The 20,272-nt window shown below is 36.6% G+C and overlaps 1 protein-coding gene across 1 annotated transcript in view; it reads right to left on the bottom strand.

The window, feature by feature from the left end:
- LOC103803568 (transcription factor SPT20 homolog) overlaps positions 1 to 20,272 on the bottom strand; it is a 28,905-nt gene that overhangs the window by 2,724 nt on the left and 5,909 nt on the right. Inside the window, 18 exon segments of the mRNA XM_009076138.1 lie at positions 1,470 to 1,539; positions 1,541 to 1,581; positions 2,918 to 2,973; positions 5,148 to 5,302; positions 6,269 to 6,338; positions 8,314 to 8,472; positions 8,700 to 8,808; positions 10,851 to 10,968; positions 11,380 to 11,412; positions 12,314 to 12,471; positions 13,406 to 13,477; positions 15,049 to 15,105; positions 15,191 to 15,347; positions 16,553 to 16,692; positions 17,539 to 17,592; positions 17,724 to 17,840; positions 18,341 to 18,444; positions 19,072 to 19,198. Coding sequence (XP_009074386.1) covers positions 1,470 to 1,539; positions 1,541 to 1,581; positions 2,918 to 2,973; positions 5,148 to 5,302; positions 6,269 to 6,338; positions 8,314 to 8,472; positions 8,700 to 8,808; positions 10,851 to 10,968; positions 11,380 to 11,412; positions 12,314 to 12,471; positions 13,406 to 13,477; positions 15,049 to 15,105; positions 15,191 to 15,347; positions 16,553 to 16,692; positions 17,539 to 17,592; positions 17,724 to 17,840; positions 18,341 to 18,444; positions 19,072 to 19,198 — 1,797 coding nt within the window.

Raw genomic sequence — 20,272 nt, 5'->3', positions numbered from 1 at the left:
ATTATTATATACGCGAATCAAGCAAACTACATGGCTTATCAGTCAAAAAAAAGAGCTGGTGCATTCCAGGAGTTACAACTCTGCTTTAGCATAACCATATGAAATAAAGCCACCAAGATCTAGGTAAACCAGACTAGAAGATTGCACATTAAGAAGACATCATCACCTTGATGACTTAGAGAGTTAAAGAACCACCATGTAGGGGAAAACCCCTAAGCAGAGATGAGACTGCATATATTCTGCTTGGTAGCACAGAAAATTGTTGGGTATTTTTGGGCTTAGTTTTTTTCCACTAAGCACTGTGAGCACACACAGTCTTGTCCTTAGGAAAGCTAAGGAATCTGGTATTCAGAATAGCTCACTCTAGCCAATGACCCTAGTCTTGCTCTATAAAGCACAGGATGAGAGAAGTTCCTTAGTGCAATTTAGCCAATGCAGAGGTTGCTTTCCTCCAGAAGAACTTTCTGCCACAAGAAGGACTAGGCTTACATCAGCCTTTTTGTACATGTTCAATGTTTAGAAAATAAAACCCATTAATAGGAGCTTGCATGGAACTAGTAACTGACATTCAGATATTTGGATGCTCTGAACAAATCTACAAGTTTCCCATTAAACTGTCCTACATTCCAGAACAAGGCCTGTGACACAGGAGACTATACACCATAAAACATTTGAAAGAAGCATCTTGTTTATGAACAGTCTACAGTAGCACAAGGGAAATTATTATGACAAACTTGAGTATCCAGCAGAGACTATTTGGTAAACAGAAGTCTTGCATGTCTGGGAAGATGAACACAAATGCAGAGCAGCTAGTTTTACCAACACTGATGCAGCAATTCGGGAAAGATTTTTAAGTACAGGTAGAACTAGCTACTCAAAACCTGTCATTTTGAGAACAGATTGGTCTCTATCAAGACTTTAGAATTCTTCAATGATTAAAACCTTTATTTAGCATTAACTACAGGCAGCAGTAGAACAAATGTCTAAGATTATGGCTTTAAAACCAACTGGTATGATCTTTGGTGCAAAGAAAATTCCGTTGAACTACAGCAGCGAGGATTGTAAACCAACTCACAATAGTGTACATAAAGAGTTTTAATCTGTAGTAATCCTGTTTCTTTTCTGTTCATCTGAGGTATCTGCTAGTTATGATAACTGTAACACTAAGCTGATTTTACACCACTCATACAGTGGGCTGGCTCTTTTCATGATGGAGTCAGACAGTGCTCAGCCAGCTGTTTTGTTACAGCTCTCCTATACAGGACATAAATTAAAGAGTAAAACCCAGCTCCAGCCATAGCAACAGAGCCACAGCAGTCTTTGCTGTTTGAGAAGGTTTAAGAGCAAGACCTTCCTCCCCCTCTGCTCCAGATCTGTTGGGTAAAGGCTCGTTTACTTGTGGAGATGTGGAGAACAGGAGAAAAACTGTTTCATCCATGAACCCCAGACTCAGGGCTGTTAGCACACACCTGTCCTCCCTGTTGCTAAGGGCTACAGGTTGTAGGCTGCTGAGATTGCTGCTGTGGAGAAAACTGACAGCTGCTGCTGGAGTGAGTTAAAAATAAGTGAACCACCTGGAAGCTGCTGAAGATTAAAAACAAAAGGCACAATTCAATCAAACTGCTGAGTTTCCCACTGTACCAGGATGAACACAACATTGATTTCTAAAGGATTTAAAAAACAACAAAAACCAAACCTCTAAGGAGTTGGCCATTATCAATCAGTTTACAATTGGTGCTATTTGTGAAAAAGCCTCCTGCTCAGAAAACAAACCTGCATTAAATTATAGTGAGGTATTTCTATTCAAAATTACATTTTAGTTATCTTAATCAAAATGGTAGGTATTGTACTGATACTGGCAATGTAAATGCTAGTCTTCAAAACCAGTGCATATGATTTCCACTTTCAGAATATTCCACTGAATTTTAATAGATAGATAATAGATAGAGGCCTTGATTCCTCTCCCTTACCCCAACTTTAATTGCACTGATTTCAACCAAATTATTCTTGGTTTATGAGTGGCAGAGGTAGCTTGAAAGGATGTACTCCAATGTGGAATCACACAAATTCAAGCATTTAAGTCTATAGAAAAGCTCTACTCTGCCATAACTGCCTCCTGTGTCTTGCCCGTTTCCATGTTTCTGGAGTGTGTACAGGAATGGGAAGAGGAATTAGCAAAGCTACATCTGTTCTTTTAGTGGCATTATTTTTTCAAAGCATGGTGCAACACACATGGAACACTGAAGCTGCAATTCTGCACCCGTGACTGGATGCTGGCTTCAAGATCCAGGAACTCCATCCAGTTCCACAAACAGTCCTCATTCTGCTATTAAATAGAACTCTGACATAACAAACAACTACTGCTCACATTTATACTTGTTTGTATGCTTAGTGGAAAGAAAGCATTTACAGACCTCCTAAACTCCCCATTTACAGGAACTTCTATTTCCATTACCAGAGACTCTTTAAGCCTATTAACTGCACCTACCTGTACATGCTGAGCTTGGCTTTTAGACATTGTGTGCAACACCTGAGTGATTCTACTGTAATGCTTTGTACAGTGTAATCATAACTTCACCATAAAGAATGATTTGCAATAACAGCTTAGGCAAATCCTGAAAATGAGGTTGTATTTTGGGATTAATCTTTTGAATTCAAATGTCAGCATTTTTAGCTTGTTACTGAGAAACAGCTGCTTTTCTCTGTGCTAGGAATATAATTTCCACCTGCTATCTCTATGGAAGTAGCTTTTTCTCTTATTCTAAGCACTCTAAATAAGCAATTAAAATTTGCAGTAAATGTTCTGACCAGCTGGCTCTAAAGATCTGTGTGGGGCAGTGCAGTAAGCAGCACTAAACAGGTCTCTAAAGAAAGGTAAGAAATTATCATTATTATTGTGTCCAAGTATATGAATTACCTGTAGAAGATTTAAGGGCCGAAGATTTGATGTATTTTTCAAACCAAAGGGGCTGCCTGTTAAAGGAAACATCTTTTTATTAGTAGGGAGTCTTTACTCAGTTATATCTGTGTATTGCAATACACCTTTCGACTGGGACTATTTCTAAACATTTGGAAGATGGAAAACTGGCTCGTGTAAATTTTATACTTAATACAATGCTGCATTTTCCATAATGTTGATAAGTTCATAGTTACTCAGACTCAAAGTGCAAGAGAGCTGAATAAAGAAATCTGTATTGCTACTAAACAATGTACCCTGTTACCTGTTAATGCATTTACACAAAGGTGAAAGTGGAGAACACTAGAGCAGTTATTCTTCAGTGATTCTTCTGCCTTTAAACAATTTTACCGTTTGTACAGTAAATCCAAAAAAGTCCAAGGGCACAGTGAAGTAACACACTCTCAGTTTATCAATCTTTAACAGTAAACAATCCCACCCAAAATCTGAGCCACACTGCAGTAAGACAGCAGCTGTCAAACAGAACCCCTGGAAGGCTTGCACAGACCCAGCTCAGCTCACTGCTCCCATCTGTTGTGTGGGTGACAGCACAGCATGTAAAAATCTGTGACACCAAACCAGTAAAGGTTGATAGTGCTTGAAAGGGCAGAATTAGACTAAAAGCAATCCTAGCGAATTGAAGAAAGGGTCCAAAATTCAGTAACACTGACTTAAAAAAAGACAAATGAACAAGTACAAAACTGTAACTAGTTTTGTGCCTATACAGCAAGAAAGGACATGAGAAGATACAGTAAGTCACAAACATATCCAAATCATCCACATCACAAACTACAGAGCACACAAAAGAAAAGAACCTCTTCACACAGTTTACATTTATAAAATTCACTGTCACAAGATGCTGTAGATTCCAAAAATATAAATGGGTTCAAAAACCAATTAGATAAATCCACAGACTAGATGTCTAGCATGGGAAATTAAGCACAAAGATCCATGTGGATATTCTTCAGCTGAGAAAGTCTCAAAGCTGTACATTGCCAGAAGAGGTACAGTTGTACACAAGGGACGTTTCACTTCACACTTTTGCCTCATCTTAAACTCTCTCCTCAGTATCCTCTAATGGCAACTGTCAGAGTATTAACTGAATGGATTTTTGGCCTAAACCAGTAAAGTCATTCTTATGTTCATGTAATGCTGTTGCAAAAAAGTACAGATAAAAAATAGGCAGACCTCATTTGGGGAAATGTTAACAGGAATGTTGTGAAAGAGATGAGATGCATTTATTCTGCTGTGCTCCACAGTGGTAAATCAGCCAAGCTCAGGCTTGTGTCCAGTTTTGGTTATCACATTTTAAGAAGGATGTAAGCAAATTGGACAGTCTAGAAAGAGAGTGACAGGATTACGAAAGGTTTGAAAAATACGACCTATCAGAAAGAGAAGACAAATGTGGGACATGACAGCATGTCATACTCAGAAGGTAAAGAGAAAGGGTGAACGACCATTTTTCATGTCAGAAAGGTATAGGAGAAAAAATAATTCGCAATTAAGGAGATGCACTGTAATTAGAAGGAAACATTTTGCACAGACAATGAACCACTCTCTAAACAGCTACCCAGGAAGACTACAATCTTCTTCCGTGAAGGTATTTAAAGACAGTTTAGATAAACATTGGTTCAGTATGGTTTAGACAGATTTGACTGTCTTAGCATAAGGGATGGATATCTTGAAGTCTTTTATCATTCTCATTCTATAATCATACATTAGGTTTACATGTTCAGAAAAACCATGCTTTTAAGATTTATATAGCAGCATTTGAAGGCAATAAGGAACTACTTAACTGTTCTACAAGAATTAAGTAGTACCAGTGGCAGAATGAAATGCCCCACACATTTAAAAAGTGAGGGCTGTTTCTAAGTTCAGTCATGCCTTTTTTCTGGCAGTCATCATAATCAAAGTTGCATTTGAATTTGGAGTTTTTCCTCAAACTTCCTACTGAGCATACCAAACAATCCAGGTTTAGAGCATGTACTCCCAGTCTACTTTGTCAAAAACCAACTTCCATCAATCACCAACATAGCCTACACTTTGACTGCAAAAACATGTATGTTGTTTCTGAGCTCCAGCCATCAAATACACAAACTGTTCACACAATGGCCACTTGTGTCCATTTTTCTCACAATGTTTCCACACTGTCCCTATCCGAAGCGTGGCTTTTCAACTGAGTCACACTGACCTGCTTGAGAGGCAGACTGCATTGCAGCGGGCAGCGCACTTGGTACCAGACCTCCTGATGGTAAAATGCCACTCAGATTTATACCTGCAGGGGCTATGGCACCAGTGTTGCACCCCAACATGGGGTTTGAACCACTCATCAGTGACTGTGCTCCACTGTAGAAGAGGAAAGACAACACATCAAACCCAAGTGGCACAAGTAAATCTGAGTAACTGAATTTTTGCACTCTGTCTCATGGCAACTGTTTGCTGTAAATGGATTATGGACAAAGCATCAATGCAGATTAAAAATATCGTTTTGCTTAGAGCACAACAAATATGTAAATCCATATTCTCAGCATATGCATCTTCTTTGGTATTGACCAAGAAAAACAAATCACAAGTGGTTCTTTTATTCCAGAAATACTAAAAGATCAACAGTCTTCAAAATGGTTGTACTATCATAACAAAAAAGAACAGGTTTGTGGGGGGGTTTTATTTGCAAAATGGAAATCTCCAATTTATCAACAGTGAACAACTGCTGAACACCTTAGATGTATAATTCAAGTGTCTGATACTTGCACTGAAGCACACTGTCTCACACTGACCATCTTAAGTGCAGAATTTCATTTAGTCTAAAATGCACTTCACGTTACACCATACAACCTATTCCTGACAGCATTTATTACTTTCTTTAAACTACAAAATGAGTTTTAAGGATCAGAAAGTGTTTAATCTCAATGTTTGTTTAAAATGATTGAAACAAATATGTCGCCATTTTTCATTTAGATTGGTCTGCATATGATATTCCACCTCCTCTCTGATTAATGAAAGCAAATGTTCAGACTTAAAGAAACCACTTCAATTGAGATTAAGCCTTAAGAAATTAAGCCCTATGCCTCCCAGAAAGCTGAAAGCAATTAAGGTCTTTCTTAATAGACCTCTTCAATATTCCAATAGTAGGTGCCTTGTATTTGAGAAATACAAATAGTTTCTAGTGGCTCTTCACTTTATAATTAAAAAGTGAGTGATCCTGAAAAAATCTACCCTAATGGATGGTGGACAGTCCTGTACCTTTCCCACCCATCCCACCAACCAACCCACCCATGGCAATTTAAGAAACCATCATAACAAAAAACTTACCACACAGAGCCCACTACATTGATGAAGTTAAGTCCTGCAGGGTTTGCCATGACCTGGGTGGAGGTTGTTCCTGTAGTAATGGATGTTACCATGGTGGAAAGAGGAATGGTCATTACAGGCAGTGCCTGGCTCAGAGACATTTGCTGCTGAGCAAATGGGGTTAACAAAGTGGGCTGAGGGGTGAAGCCTGAATCTTGGGGAGTAGGGGTGGCAGAAGGGGTAATAGGAGTTGAGCTCTGAGCATCAGGAGGGTGTGGGGTCGATGAAGGGGTGTTGGTTGGAGTAGGAGTAGATGGTTTAGGAGTTCCAGACCCTGCTCATTGAGAAAAATAAAAAGTGCTAGTTTGTTATAAAAGGCCAGTCCTTCTCGTATAATAAGGTTAATGGAATCTTACTTAGCACTGACATTTTGCTCCGTTTTTCAGACTGCAAGTGTTAATTTCTACCCGACACGAGTGCTGCAGCACACACTCATTGTTAAGGATGCAGTATAATCACACAAAGCCCATTCTCCATGCTCAATTCCTTAGGCCGTACGCCAATTTGTATCCTCCGTTATGCTTCCGTAGTTTATTGTACAGTAAGTCGCAACTCCATTCAGGAATACTTAAACCAATTTCTTAGTGACTGTTTTAACCTAATTAATGTTTTTGCCCTAAACTGTTAAACAAACAGTATATATGCACTGCCTGCACAATGGCATTGTGTTAAAAACCTATCATGGAAAACAAGAAAGTCAACAAAGAAAGAACATGTACTATTTCAATAGTCATGGGGCTGATCTGAAGTTCATCAGATAGCTGAAATGACAGTTGTCAAATTTTGATCAAATAAAAAGCAATTTTAAAATATTTAAGAACCAGAGGATAATACTGCATCTTTAAAAGCTACTGTGTAATTCCTTCTGCATAAATGTAGCATGTACAGCTGTATTTGTTGTGGATGCAGTAGGCAAAGCTTATCCATAGAAAAACAAAACAAAACCCCCCAAAAAACTCGAGGTGTTTTTTTGTTTTTCTTTTTTTTAGCTTTCATGTCCTGCAGAGAGAAAGGAAATAAATGTGAATGTTGTGACCAAAGCCTTAAAGTAACAACTGTGTGCAGCAGATTCACACAATTCATAGCACTAACATAAAACCAGAGTCAATATGTTAGAAGAAAACTTTTCTAAGTTTTCTTTTATCTTTGTGTAAAACAAGAAGGCAGAAAAGTTAGACCTTTTGATCTACTCGGATTTTAAATTATTTAATGCAAAAAGCATATTATAATACTGTGAAGGATATTGGAATGTGCAGTATACAATTATTCATAAGAAAACTGAGAAACTGCAGCTACTGTTTCCTCTTTGTACAGATCTGTTGACGAAATGGCTCAAGATACACACATATTTGTTTGTGATCTGTAGCTATGATTACAATGATCCTGTCAGTGTTAATGAAAATATCGGACGTCACTTCTTACTGAAATTTACCTTTTAACACACCTGAGAATATGGTGCTAGCAGCAGCAGCATCACCACCACACTTGCAATCAGCAATGATTTGTAAAACAGTGTAGGAGTGTTTTTAAAAAATCATCTTATCGTTTATTGTATCATCACCTCGGGACTGATCAGATTATATACATACATAGATACACAACTGCACCAGCTCCTATAACATTTAAAAAATGCTTAAATTATGTAAAGGCAAACTGATCTAACATACTGTTTTTACACTCCAGGAAAAAAATCTACACTTTGGAATTTCATCTCATCACATCATCTACCAGCCTTTCATAAATGAGGAGATCATGCTAATTGCATAAAATGTATTAAAACGTATACACAGAGGGTGCATACATATATATGTACAGAAAACGAACACAGTTACAATAAACATAAAATACATACAGTGAACAAGAGACCTGCCTAAAGCTGCACAACTTATACAATTTAGGGTATGCTGTACACTTAAGTTTCGCCACTCCACAGGTTAAGAAGTTTATCTCAGGAAGCATTTATGCAAAAGCCTAAGATTTAATGGAGAATTTAGGTCGTGACTCACTTTGTGAAGAGCTCGCAGGAGACATGGCAGCTGGAGAGAGCATGCTAACTTGATTAAGATCCATAGATTGTTTCCGAGAAAGACCAGAAGGCTTAGAAGGAGGAGGAGGAGTTGGGGATTTTAGATGGCCACTTGACTGTTGTGAACTAAAAATATTACCTGAAAAAGCATAATTAAAATACATTATTGTTCTATGAGTACATGTTAACTCGAGTATTTGTTAGGATACAAGTTTGTGAACAATATAAGCAGAAATTTAAAAAAAATGCTTTTCTCATAGATAAGATATTGGATTTTTTCATTAAATCTTTACTAAAGGGATGTCCTGTCATTTTACAAGAGGTAGAACACATAAAAAGGAGACGCTCAAGTCAATACATAATTACCTGAAGAGCTACTTCCTGAACTTGACGGTAATTTGATGGGAGGAGGTCGGTGTTTTACACCCTTCCCCAACACCGAAGACTGAACAGAGCCTGATACACTTTCTGGCTGCTGGGAGGAAAGAGAAATTAACACTACCACAGCAATGATGTGAGCTTCTACAGAGTTGACAGAAAAGACAATTCAATTAATTTATATTAAGATTTTTCAAAACCATGAAAAAATGCCTTTCACACACTTCAGATTTTCATTTATTTATTTTAAAACCATAACCTATGATCAAGTCTCTTTAGATAAAATGCTTACCATAAAGAAGCAGCATGAAGATGTTGGTAAAAATTCAAACTGAGCAAAAATATCAAAATAATTAAGGGAGTTTCACTTTTTCTCCCTAATTCTGAAATCCTTCTTAGCAATTTTCACAAAACGCAAGTGTGATAAATGCATTTGAAATAAAAGAACATTTTGGTTTTACTTGAAAAATTACACCATTTCATTAATTCACTCTGTACTGAACTGCCATTTCCAGCCAAGACAGATTTAAAGAACAGGATCAGAATTCCTGATTCTGGGAGTAGAATTTTAAATACATTCAGGAAAATCCTGAATGCACAGAAATTGAGACACATTTCCCCATCAACCTCAGTGGGATCAGAAATCATTAATGTTTTTAGAGGAAAGGTGCTACCTTTTTGGTTGTTCTTACAACCTACTTAAGAGGTTGCCTGGACATAAATTACTTCAGCTACTCCAATCTGCAGTTCTCAGTCACTCCTAACAGACTCTAAATCCGTAATTCCTATAGCTGACACTGTCAGAAGACTTGACAGTGAAACACATTTACAGTTATAGTCTGTATTTTTTTTTACCCATCAAGCATGTATGCCATAAATGAAGGTAATGTCTAAACACACAGACCACAAACTGCTGAAACTAGCAAATGAGACTGTCAATATAGTGAATAGAATTGTGCATGATCAACCTTTTTTGTGAGCTTAGCTTCCACTGCTTCTCGGTAATAACAGACACTTCCTCTACATGTTTCTAATTGATTGCTTATAAAAAAAAAGAATCTTTTGAGTTAAATTCTGAGGACTACCTTTCTCTTCTACTATTAAAATCTGCTTGCTTGATTTTGAAAATAAAGACCAACACCTCATTCCAAAGAAGAATGGATCATTAAAGACAGTAACCTGAGTAACTTTGGTCCAGCTTTTGGCAGGGGGCTTGGACAGACAGATGAGATGACTTCCAGAAGTACACTCCCACCACAAGTTATCAATATGATTTTAATGTATATATACACACACAGGAATATGCCTGTATGTGTATGCACATATACAGAAACATTCATATCCCTTTCTGCAACTGCTGGCCTTGGAATGCTGCTGGTCTGGCTGACACAAGGAACTACCCCTTCCAGAGCAATGCTGTTGGAGTTTAAAAAGTAGGTATTTAGGGGAGAGATGTTGCAAAGGAAATAGCCTAATAGACAGAAATCTCATTTACTAGTTGGGGCCTAAACACAGATCACTGCTAGAGTACTGAATCTGAACAAAAAAGCCAGAAGCAGCAAGTAAAACACAAAGCCATACCAGCAGGCAGGAAAATTTGGGAATGCAAGAACTTTTCTTGGAAATGTAGCAATGTGTGTGTGTGCAAACATACACACTTTAAAGCTGCTGGGGTTTTGAGGGTTTTCTTGTGTTGGTGGTTATTTTTTTTTTGTTTTAGATTTAGTCTTCAAAGTAAAGAGAAAATAATTTTAATTTCTAAAGATAAAAAGTTCAGCTACTCTATCTGCTTCTGTTTACTGACCTGCAAAATAAAACACACAGTTGCATTCTACTATACTGCTTTGTGAAAGGTTCATCTAAACAGAGGAAAATGCTACAACAAAACCTTGGAGCTAACCACACTAGACACAGCCAAAAAACCCCAAAATGGCTGAAAGACAACATTTGAACAGTGAAGTGCTTTCCCCCAACTTTTCCAATACACTCACACTGAATGATCATGACCATAACGCGTTTAAAAATTCATTCAGAATGACTTTTTAAGTTACTTTACTTTTAAATGTGGATAGCAAAAATTACTCTAATAATTCAATCATCAAGAGCAAATAAAAGAAATGTGTGGCTCAATAAACTCACTTCCATTTCCTTCCCTGGAGAAAGATGACTAAGATTGACTGATCCACCTGAATTATGAAACATTTTCACAGGACATTTAGCTTCATTTTGTACTAACTCCTGATACTGGTTCACCACCCTGAAATGAACAATAAGGACATAAAATGATTAACAACTTTGAATTTCTGAAGCAGATACATATCTAGATACACATGATTGGATATGTTATAGTCATTATATATCTTATACATAAGTATATATTATATAAGCATATTTTTATATAAAAAGAGATTCACATATATAAAACATTGACATCTCTATGTATCTTTCTAAATGATGTCCCTGGGCTCTTAGATTTATTCCATTTTTACTTTTAATCACTGCCTTTTTTATTCTAATACAAAATACAGTGGAAGAAACAGGAGGAATATGGAAAACAGTAGCCACAACTGTTCACTTCCCAGACGCAATTGCAGGTCTAAGGGCTAAAAGGAACAAAACACATTATTTGGCATCAAGCTAAACTGGTGTATATACTAAACTGATTTACCTTTCAGCATCAGTCTTCGAACCAATAAGGAACCTGAAATGTAAAATGTATAACATATTTTCAGTTGTGAACTGGTAAAAGAACATCTTTTTATAATCAGAAAACTTCAAACAAATGTCACAGTTGCCTTTTTTTCAGACCTGCTTAAAATACAAGCAGTAAGGTATCCAGTTAATGGACTTTGTATAATTCAGCACTTGAAATACATACTTGACTTCATAACTATGTATACAATATACACACATGGTCTGATATGTTCTCCTTTAAGAGTAAATTACATAGAAATCAAAAGGCAGAATATGGAAGTACTGGATTTTATACTTTCCAAAAAATGAAAGTGAGGAACTGCTACAGAATTGTTCCTGTTCTTTGCCTCGCTGAAATTCATACAGTCTACTCTGCTGCACAGGTTCCTCCATATAAATAATCTGGTACATATAAGAACAAAAAAAAAGAAGCAAGAATAGAGAATCTTTGTAGAACCACAGCCAACAATAGCATATTCAAAACAATTCAAAATTATGAAGCTTCTTAGAAGTTCATGGTTTTCTTCATCATTTCTTTAGCTTACATTTTTCTGCACAAAGGTAAATAGAATATAGTAAATTCCTTATTTTCACAGCATCAGGCTACAATCAAAATTCTGATTAACACTGAAAAAGAGTGCAAGCAATGTCTCGTGGGACACGGACTGGGTTTGTTGGTCGTTTTGGGGTTTTCTTTCCCCTAATATCTTTAATGTAAAAGAACATGCAAATTTAAAATAAAATTACATTGAGGGTATGATGGTTGCTTGAACACATTTTAGTTTTGTTAAAAACTCTTAAATCAGATTCCCATCCCTGGAGTAATTTCATGATTGAAAATGGTAAGTAATGTTTGTCTTCTTCACCTATCGGATCACAGCACAGCGTAAAAAGAACATCTAACTTACTGTGATGGAGTTAATAGGTTGTCATTTTCCTCATCACCTTTGAGTGTTTGAATTTTACCATAGTACAAGGGATTGCCAAGAGACTGAAAAATGGTCAGTTTTGTTTTCTGAAGCTGATTACCAACTTCACATTCAAACACATAATCATCTTTTATTTCCTAAGAAGAAGAAAATAACCAAGTAAGTCTTGAACAAGTATTAGCAGAAACAGTGAGTAAAACTGACCAGCTCTATATACAATACAGGAAGAAACACACTATAGGAAGGGGCACATTATCTATAACAAGTTATGTAAAGTGATGAGAGGAAAATGAGTTTATCATCTCTTAAAAATATAAAAATACTGCCAACCCTAAACAGTCATGTTAGACATGCAAAGGCAGACTGGGCAAAGATATCTAGAAACAGTTTTATACAAATTATGACAATGCAAAAAATGTACAGAGTATAACTATGGAGCTGAAGATTAAGTTCTATAGTAAAGTATTACTTTTTTCAAATATGACAATACAAAGACATCATGATATATGCTGTTAATAAAGATAGTATCTTGCCTCTGAAATTATAAAGAATTAATCAATTATTTATGGCTGATTATATTAAATTACTGCTTCTTATCACATAAGTTATGCAAGAATCTTAAGGTTCAACTTAAACACTACAGAAAGAGCTTTTTCTAAGAGGCATTTAATATTAACCTCTTCCCAAATTTAGCATTTTGATTTTAACAGAGGCTCTTTTCCATCAGCCTTTGACTGTCTGAGTACTGAAAGCAATTTGCTGTGCAGAGCCCTCTCCCTGTAAATTATTATGCTTTCTTTACTACACAGCAATAGCACATGATACTTGGGAGATGCAAGCTGATTTTCCTTGTATTTCTGCAAAATCTGAGGAAATTACAAGACCAATCACATGCTTGCACTACTGTATAAAGTTACAAGTATCTCTGGTAATCCTCCTCTGTCTATAAAACACATGGAATATTAATTAAAATGAGGTAGGGAAGATTATTCCCACATTACTTTGATATTGTTGAAATAAGAGGCATTTTAACTAGACAGTGAAGTTTGGCCAAAGGTCTAAGCTACTCACATGTGCTGGCCAGACTGTTGGTTGTGAGTCATCAGGCTTGATAGACTTTTCCACTTTGGCGTATTTCTCCACCTTAAAAAAAATTGAGAGCTCAGGAAAGAAAGAATCCATTGTGCAATGCATTCAGAAAAATTAAACTGGAGAACCTTCAGAACTTTACATTTATCCTATTACTCCATATTTGCTGTGCTAAATTTAACAAAAGAGTGAAACATGGCTTAAGATTAGATTGAAATCATTGCCTGCAATGTGGAATGGTTAAGAAATTTCACAGCACCAGTAACTCCTAAAGACTCTGATTAGGCCAGGTACAACACATTTGAAGAAAGGTTTGTTTTGTACAAACTTAGACCATCATTTCATATGCAATGCACATTCTTGTTAGCTCTATGATGACTAAAGCTACAGACTTGTCTAACCTACAGAGTCTTGCAGGAGACTCAGTAGATTAGAGAAGACTTGCTGAAAGGGACCTGAGGGTCCTGGTCGACATCAAACTGACTGAGTCAGCAGTGTGCTCTGGTAGCCAGGAGGGACAACCATGTCCTGGGGAGCATCAGGCACAGCACTGCCAGCAAGTTCAAAGACGTGATTGTCCTGCTCTGCTCTGCTCTGGTGCAGCCTCATCTCAAGTCCTGTGGCAGTTTTGGGTGCCACAATGTAAGAAAGATATTAAGCTATTAGAGAGTGTGCAAAGGAGGGCAACAAAGATGGTAGAGGACCTAGAGTGGAAGTCATACAAGGAGTGGCTGAGGTCACTTGGTCTGTTCAGCCTGGAGGAGAAAAGACTGAGGGGACACCTTACAGCAATCTACAGCTTCCTCACAAGGGGAAGAGGAAGGGCAGGCACTGATCTCTCCTCTCTGGCAACCAGTGACAGGACCTGAGGGAACATCCTGAACTTGTGTCAGAGGAGGTTTAGGTTAGATATTAGGAAAAGGTTCTTTATCCAGAGGGTGGTTGGGCACTGAAACAGCTCCCCAGAGATGTGTTCACAGCACCAAGCCTGACAGAGTTCAAAAAGCATATGGACAAGACACATGGGGTGATATCTGGGGTTGTCCTGTTCTGCAGGACCAGGAGCTGGACTTGATGATCCTTGTAGGTCCCTTCCAACTCAAGATACCCTAATGATTCTCTGAGTCTCTTCTGTACACTAGTAGTATGTGTTTTGGCAATGCCAGAAACCAAGAACATGAATGCCCCGAGAGAAGAATTCACACAGACCGATCAGAAGAACTCCCAACTAGAACTCTGTGTAAAAATTAAAAATGTTCAAAATATTAATGGCCCATGATATCGTAACAGACCAAGAGAAAGGAATCTCTACCAAGATGAGAAATCACTCATTTTAAAATAATTTACAAACCTCATTTGTTTTGCTGGTTTTCATATTATCAGACAACTTCAAATAGACGTGCTCATCAAACCCACAGAAGAACATTACTTAAGGTTACGGCTGCAATGTATTACCATGTAGTTTAACTTGTGTTTATACCTTACAGTACAGAAAAATAATTGTAAGCATTAAAGTCACTCCTGTTTTTAAAGGTCATTCTTTGATACTGGATATTCTTCAGTCACTTCTTCATATAATGAATGTTCAATACAACTGCTGATAATTGTTAATGGTAAGCACTTACATCCACTTCAGAAGGTGCAGTCAAGTAGCAAGGGTTCTGTTTCCACATATCTACGCACTGGAAGATGAAAATCAAGATTCATGTATTAAATATTCAGAATAAATAGTCAGGAGTATATACAATTACCTCTCAGAACACTTACATTTCCAGCTTTAGAAATTTTGAGGTCATACTGCTGGGCTGCTTTCCTCTCCTTTCTTTTCTGTAAGTAGTCAAGTAGTCTGAGCTGAGGTGGAGTTGAATAGTGAGCTACTTCCTGCTGTCTGTTCAGAGAGGATCTTGTGTACCTTTTGAAGCACCTAAGGCAAAATGACAGGTAAGTTTGCAAAATCATAAAAATTAAATTCTCCACTGCATGTGTACAAACATGAACTGCTACTTATATTGAGACTAACAGGCAGATTTTTAAACACCAATTTAAAATTGCTTTTCTGGATTACAGTGTACAGCTCTAACTCTTGACTCTGGATTTTTAAAAAATACTAATATTCTGTTCATGTGTTTCAGCATGAAGAATTGGGTTATTTTTGAAATGCATAATTGAAGCACAGTCAAAATTAATAACTAGTAAGTTGCCAAGCTTAAAAATATTTGTATATTATCACAGATTTCCGTTTCACCAAAAGATCTTTGTACTGGTTTTGTAACTATAAGGTTATAAACACAGTAACTATCTTCCATTCTTTGTTTCATGACAAACCCATTGGTACAGAAATGCTGTTCTAGACATTCATGTAAAACCTTTGCCTAGTTTTCTAGTGGAATATTTGCTGACCACCAAGCTATAATCTCAAGGACAGCTTGATCAGTTTCACTGTTTATACTTTTTTAGACATTGCCACTAATTTTGCACTAGCATAGTATTTAATTGTAAATCTAGTTTTAAATGTTTCAGTAATTCTGACAGACCATTAGAACTTTTCCCTTCTATAGAGTGAAAGCAGCTCTTTAGCAGAACAAATAGGAACCATTTCAAGCTTTTGTAGAAAAAGGCAAACGATGCACAAAAGTGAAACAATTTCAACTTTTGCATATAGTGCATTCCCCATTACTTAAAATTTTTCCAAGATTCTAATATGCATACACTTCTGTTTAGCCTGAACATAAAAACATACAATTCCTTTGATGTCCTCATTCAGGATTAACCTTATATATAGTTTTTAACAAATCACAGACCAATATGCAACATATCCATTTATAGATTTTACATTACTGAGCTGCCATCTGACTCTGCTTACACCTAAATTATGCCAAAAATAAAAAAGACAAAATCCACAGTGTAATATAACATTATGCTAAAATTCATATACATATTCTTTGACATACAAAAATAATCATACTACAGTATCTACCACTAACTGACATACAGGACAATATCAAGCATTTAAAAATAAGATGTAATTTCTTGACTGTTCCTCACATTTCTAATATTTAAGTAGATATTACACATGAGAAACTAAATTTCCATGTAAGACATTACTAATATTTTTGTTTGAAAACCTACCGTTTCATGGGGCGAGTGTTCATCTTCTGCTTGTTGTACAGGAGTCTGTTTGTAGTGCAGGTCACTGCTATTGAAGGGTCAAGACACAAAGGCTCTGCTGTAGCCAAAATGAGTTGGCTCTCAAGTAGGAGTTTGTCCTCCTGTAATATACACAGCTATTAATAAATGTAAAAATATGTAAACTTTTACACTAATTGAGTCGCTATATACCTATTCATGTGGATATTATCTTAAAGAAAGCTGAAAAAACTATGTGTGGATAGTCAGCCAAAGAAACTATTCAACAGTTAAGTATCTCTAACCATTTTTATCAGTTGCAGAGCTTGGGCAGAGTTTCCAATAAATTACCTGAAAAGTAGAGGTCATGTTTTGTTTTTTTTGTGCATGTTTTCTATGCTTGCTTGCTTTAAACACAGTACTAGTGTCAATGAAATCCATTTTGTCAGTGGTTTATACTGGTGTACTGGCAATCAGTGCCATGAAGAGGAGCTATCTCCCTGGGATTTTAGATTACAATTTGAAAGAAATTTGAGCATGACTGAGCATGACTCTAACTGTGCAACCACAGTTACTTCAGATTCTCTTTCCTCAACAGTATCAACAGTAAAATGAAGCTGAAGGAGCAATTGTCACTAGATTCCCAATGCTGTTCTGGGGCCACTCATTGAATATGAATGAAATAGGATAAACTAGTAAGAGTAACTCCGATGCTGCTGCCATTTCTGCATTACCAAAAATTAAGGTCTGATTCTACAAAACCTTCAGCAAATTCTATTGTATTCTATGACATCTTGTGGAAAGATGCTATTAACAAGTATTTGGCAGCTCTGTGAAGCATGTACCATGCACCACTACACACACACTGACAGCTTGAATCAATAAAACCAGACTAAGTTCTGTTTATCAGATTTTATTAAACAAACAAAAATTTATTTTCTTGTGCATTATGACATCACTGTAAAGTTTTAAAATAACCTCTAACGCACCTGTGTCCATTTGTGGTTGTCACTTGTTATAGAATGCACATCACAAATTAAAGTCTGAGGGAAAAGACATAATTGTAATTACATTTCAACTGAATAATAAGATTTCTTAATATATGTTCAGTAATAGTTCATATTCAGTCTAGGAACTATGGTAACACTGAGAAGTGAGTTTAATCACTGCTTACCTGCATTGTTGGACGCAAAAGAATGTGCTTGCTTTGGTAGGTTGGAGATTTCATGTTACCAGACTGTCTGTAGTCACGTATTTCTGCTATGACACATCCACAATGAAAAATATTAACCTAGTTGAAAGAAAAAAAAACTTTGAAATAAACCAATATTTACCAATCTGCCCCATTTCTAAAAGGAAGTTCGCTATATACCTTATAAAGGTCAGTGCAACTATGAATAAAACTAATCCCTGTGCTTTTCAGGCCAGTGGTCAACACCACACACCTAGACTTATTGAAAATACAAGCTTCAAATGCAGTGTTTTCATGTGGCAGCAATGTGGTTTCAAGAAATTCCCATCCCAAATATTTCTTAATGACAAAAGAACAAAGGACATTTTGCTAGAGCACAGAGCTGAAGTTGTTTCACAGCCTTAACCACAGCCATCTCTCTTCTATCCCTTACTCCCCATTTAATTTTTTTTCTATGTATCAATAAAACATTTATTTGGGGCATTACAGTTGCAAATGTACAAGTGTTTTATGCCTTGATTAGAATCAGCATTAAAAAAAAAGTCAAGGTCTATCTGGATATAAAACTTAAGTTCTTTTTGAAAACAAAACTTTTAAACCTGAGATTTTTCCAAAAGATCAACCAAAATAGGTGGCAGTTCCTCTGCATCCAAATATTCAAGCAGCTCTCCTTCCTCATAAGGCAGACGAATGGTCTCGGAATCTGAATTTAAACAAAACATATTACTTTTCTGTTGCCTTTCAAGTTCAGACTTTAACAATAAGAAATCTAAGCCAAACTTGCCACAAGAAAAAGCAGGGTTGGCAGAAACCTATCCAAATAGACAAATGTTTTTGTACAGTATTAATTTTTTACATCCATTTCTGTCCCCAGAGCTTTACTTTGCTCTTACTGTGCTAATGGGACAGAAGTTTTACTCCCAGATGGCACACTGTATGTTCCTACTGCACGTCACAGTACCAATGGCATGAAACTGCAACTGAAGTGGAACACAAACAAATGCCTTTAGACAGACCTAGACAATAGGAAGCAGTGAAAGAATTTGACAGAAGGAACCTGAAGTGAGAGAAACTTGGATATGCAACTCCAGGAACTACAGGGAAGTAAAAGAATGGAAGGCTATCAGACTCATATCTACCGATTTATGCTGCACCTCACAGCTTTATGTAAATTTTTACTTCAAGTACTTTCAAGTACAACTTTAGTTCAAGGTTCTTTTTCCCCCCAGCTAGAGTTACATTAGAAGTGAAACACTAAATATAAGCAACAACATGTTCTATTGACAGAGCATTCTGAGCACTTTTAAAAATAGAAGAGCAAAAATATTACCTGAACCATTTTTTCCCCTGAGCATAAGTGAATAACCCTCATTTCCTGGATAGAGGTTCACTACCAGACATGACAACGTCTCCTGCATAACCAGCTTCTCAAGTAAATTCACATTTCGCCTCAGCTTCTGCTTTAAAAGTAAATATTGCTCATGAACATAATACTAAGAAATAATTAGCAGAAATAAAAATGACTGCTAGAATATGACTTATTTTGATTAATGACAAAGTATACATCTAAACAAGCCTAGCTAAATTTAACTGGACTTTATTCAGCAGAGTATACGCATTATGTATTATCACACATACTTACATACACAATTTTTTAAAAAAACCCAGTCATTTAAATTACAAGTCATAGCACTGTAAGTCCACAGATGACAGACTTAATAGGAATGATCCTACATTACAGTGTTGCAAATCTACAGTGCATGATTATTTGTATCAGTTCCACGAACATCATTCATCCACTACATATTGTTTGATAACAACAAAACACATAATACTTTCAAACAGTCCTAACAGAAGCAGGCACTTCTCTCAAAGATTAAAATATTGATTTACAGCATTTGTAAGCTTTCTTAATTGCATTTTCTTGTCTGTATTTGCTGAAATTTGATCCAGCAGCTGCAAACACTATTCCCTTATTTAACTGTAAGAATCTCTTCCATAGAGAACTTAAGTTCCACAGAGAACTTAAGTGCCCCCTTAGAACTTAAGTCAATGAATTCTAAACTTCAGATAACTTCACACCTTCAGGCTGGAGCCCAGATTTCACCCCTGAACACCAGCCCTGGGTGGAACTGTTAATAGGGAGTTAACCTGAGCACTCTACTCACCCTATGCCAAACTACTCATTTCACATACATCCAGCTAAGTAGTATTGGGCTCTCTCCTTTTGAACAAATTCATTTTTCCATAGATATTGAAGAAAGAGAAATAAGTACCGTAGCTTACAGAGGAATAAGATCAGAGAGAAGGACTGAAAACAAAACCCCAAATCCCAAGCAATATAATTGAACAGATCACTTTAACTCTTATGCAAAGAAAGAAAATATTTTCAATTTCCTGCTATGTAGTTTTAGAATCACTGCCTAAAGTTAACCCTTCCCCATGCATCATGAATGACAGTAACTACATCTTACTGGCTTTTAAAGCACAGAAATAGTGGAAACTAATACAAAGAAATAAGACAAAGCAGC

This window comes from Acanthisitta chloris, unplaced genomic scaffold, assembly GCF_000695815.1.
Source record: "Acanthisitta chloris isolate BGI_N310 unplaced genomic scaffold, ASM69581v1 scaffold9190, whole genome shotgun sequence".
NCBI classification, from domain to species: Eukaryota; Metazoa; Chordata; class Aves; order Passeriformes; family Acanthisittidae; genus Acanthisitta; species Acanthisitta chloris.
Note: the sequence above shows the minus strand (reverse complement) of the source record. Positions and strands in the feature narration are given on the sequence as shown.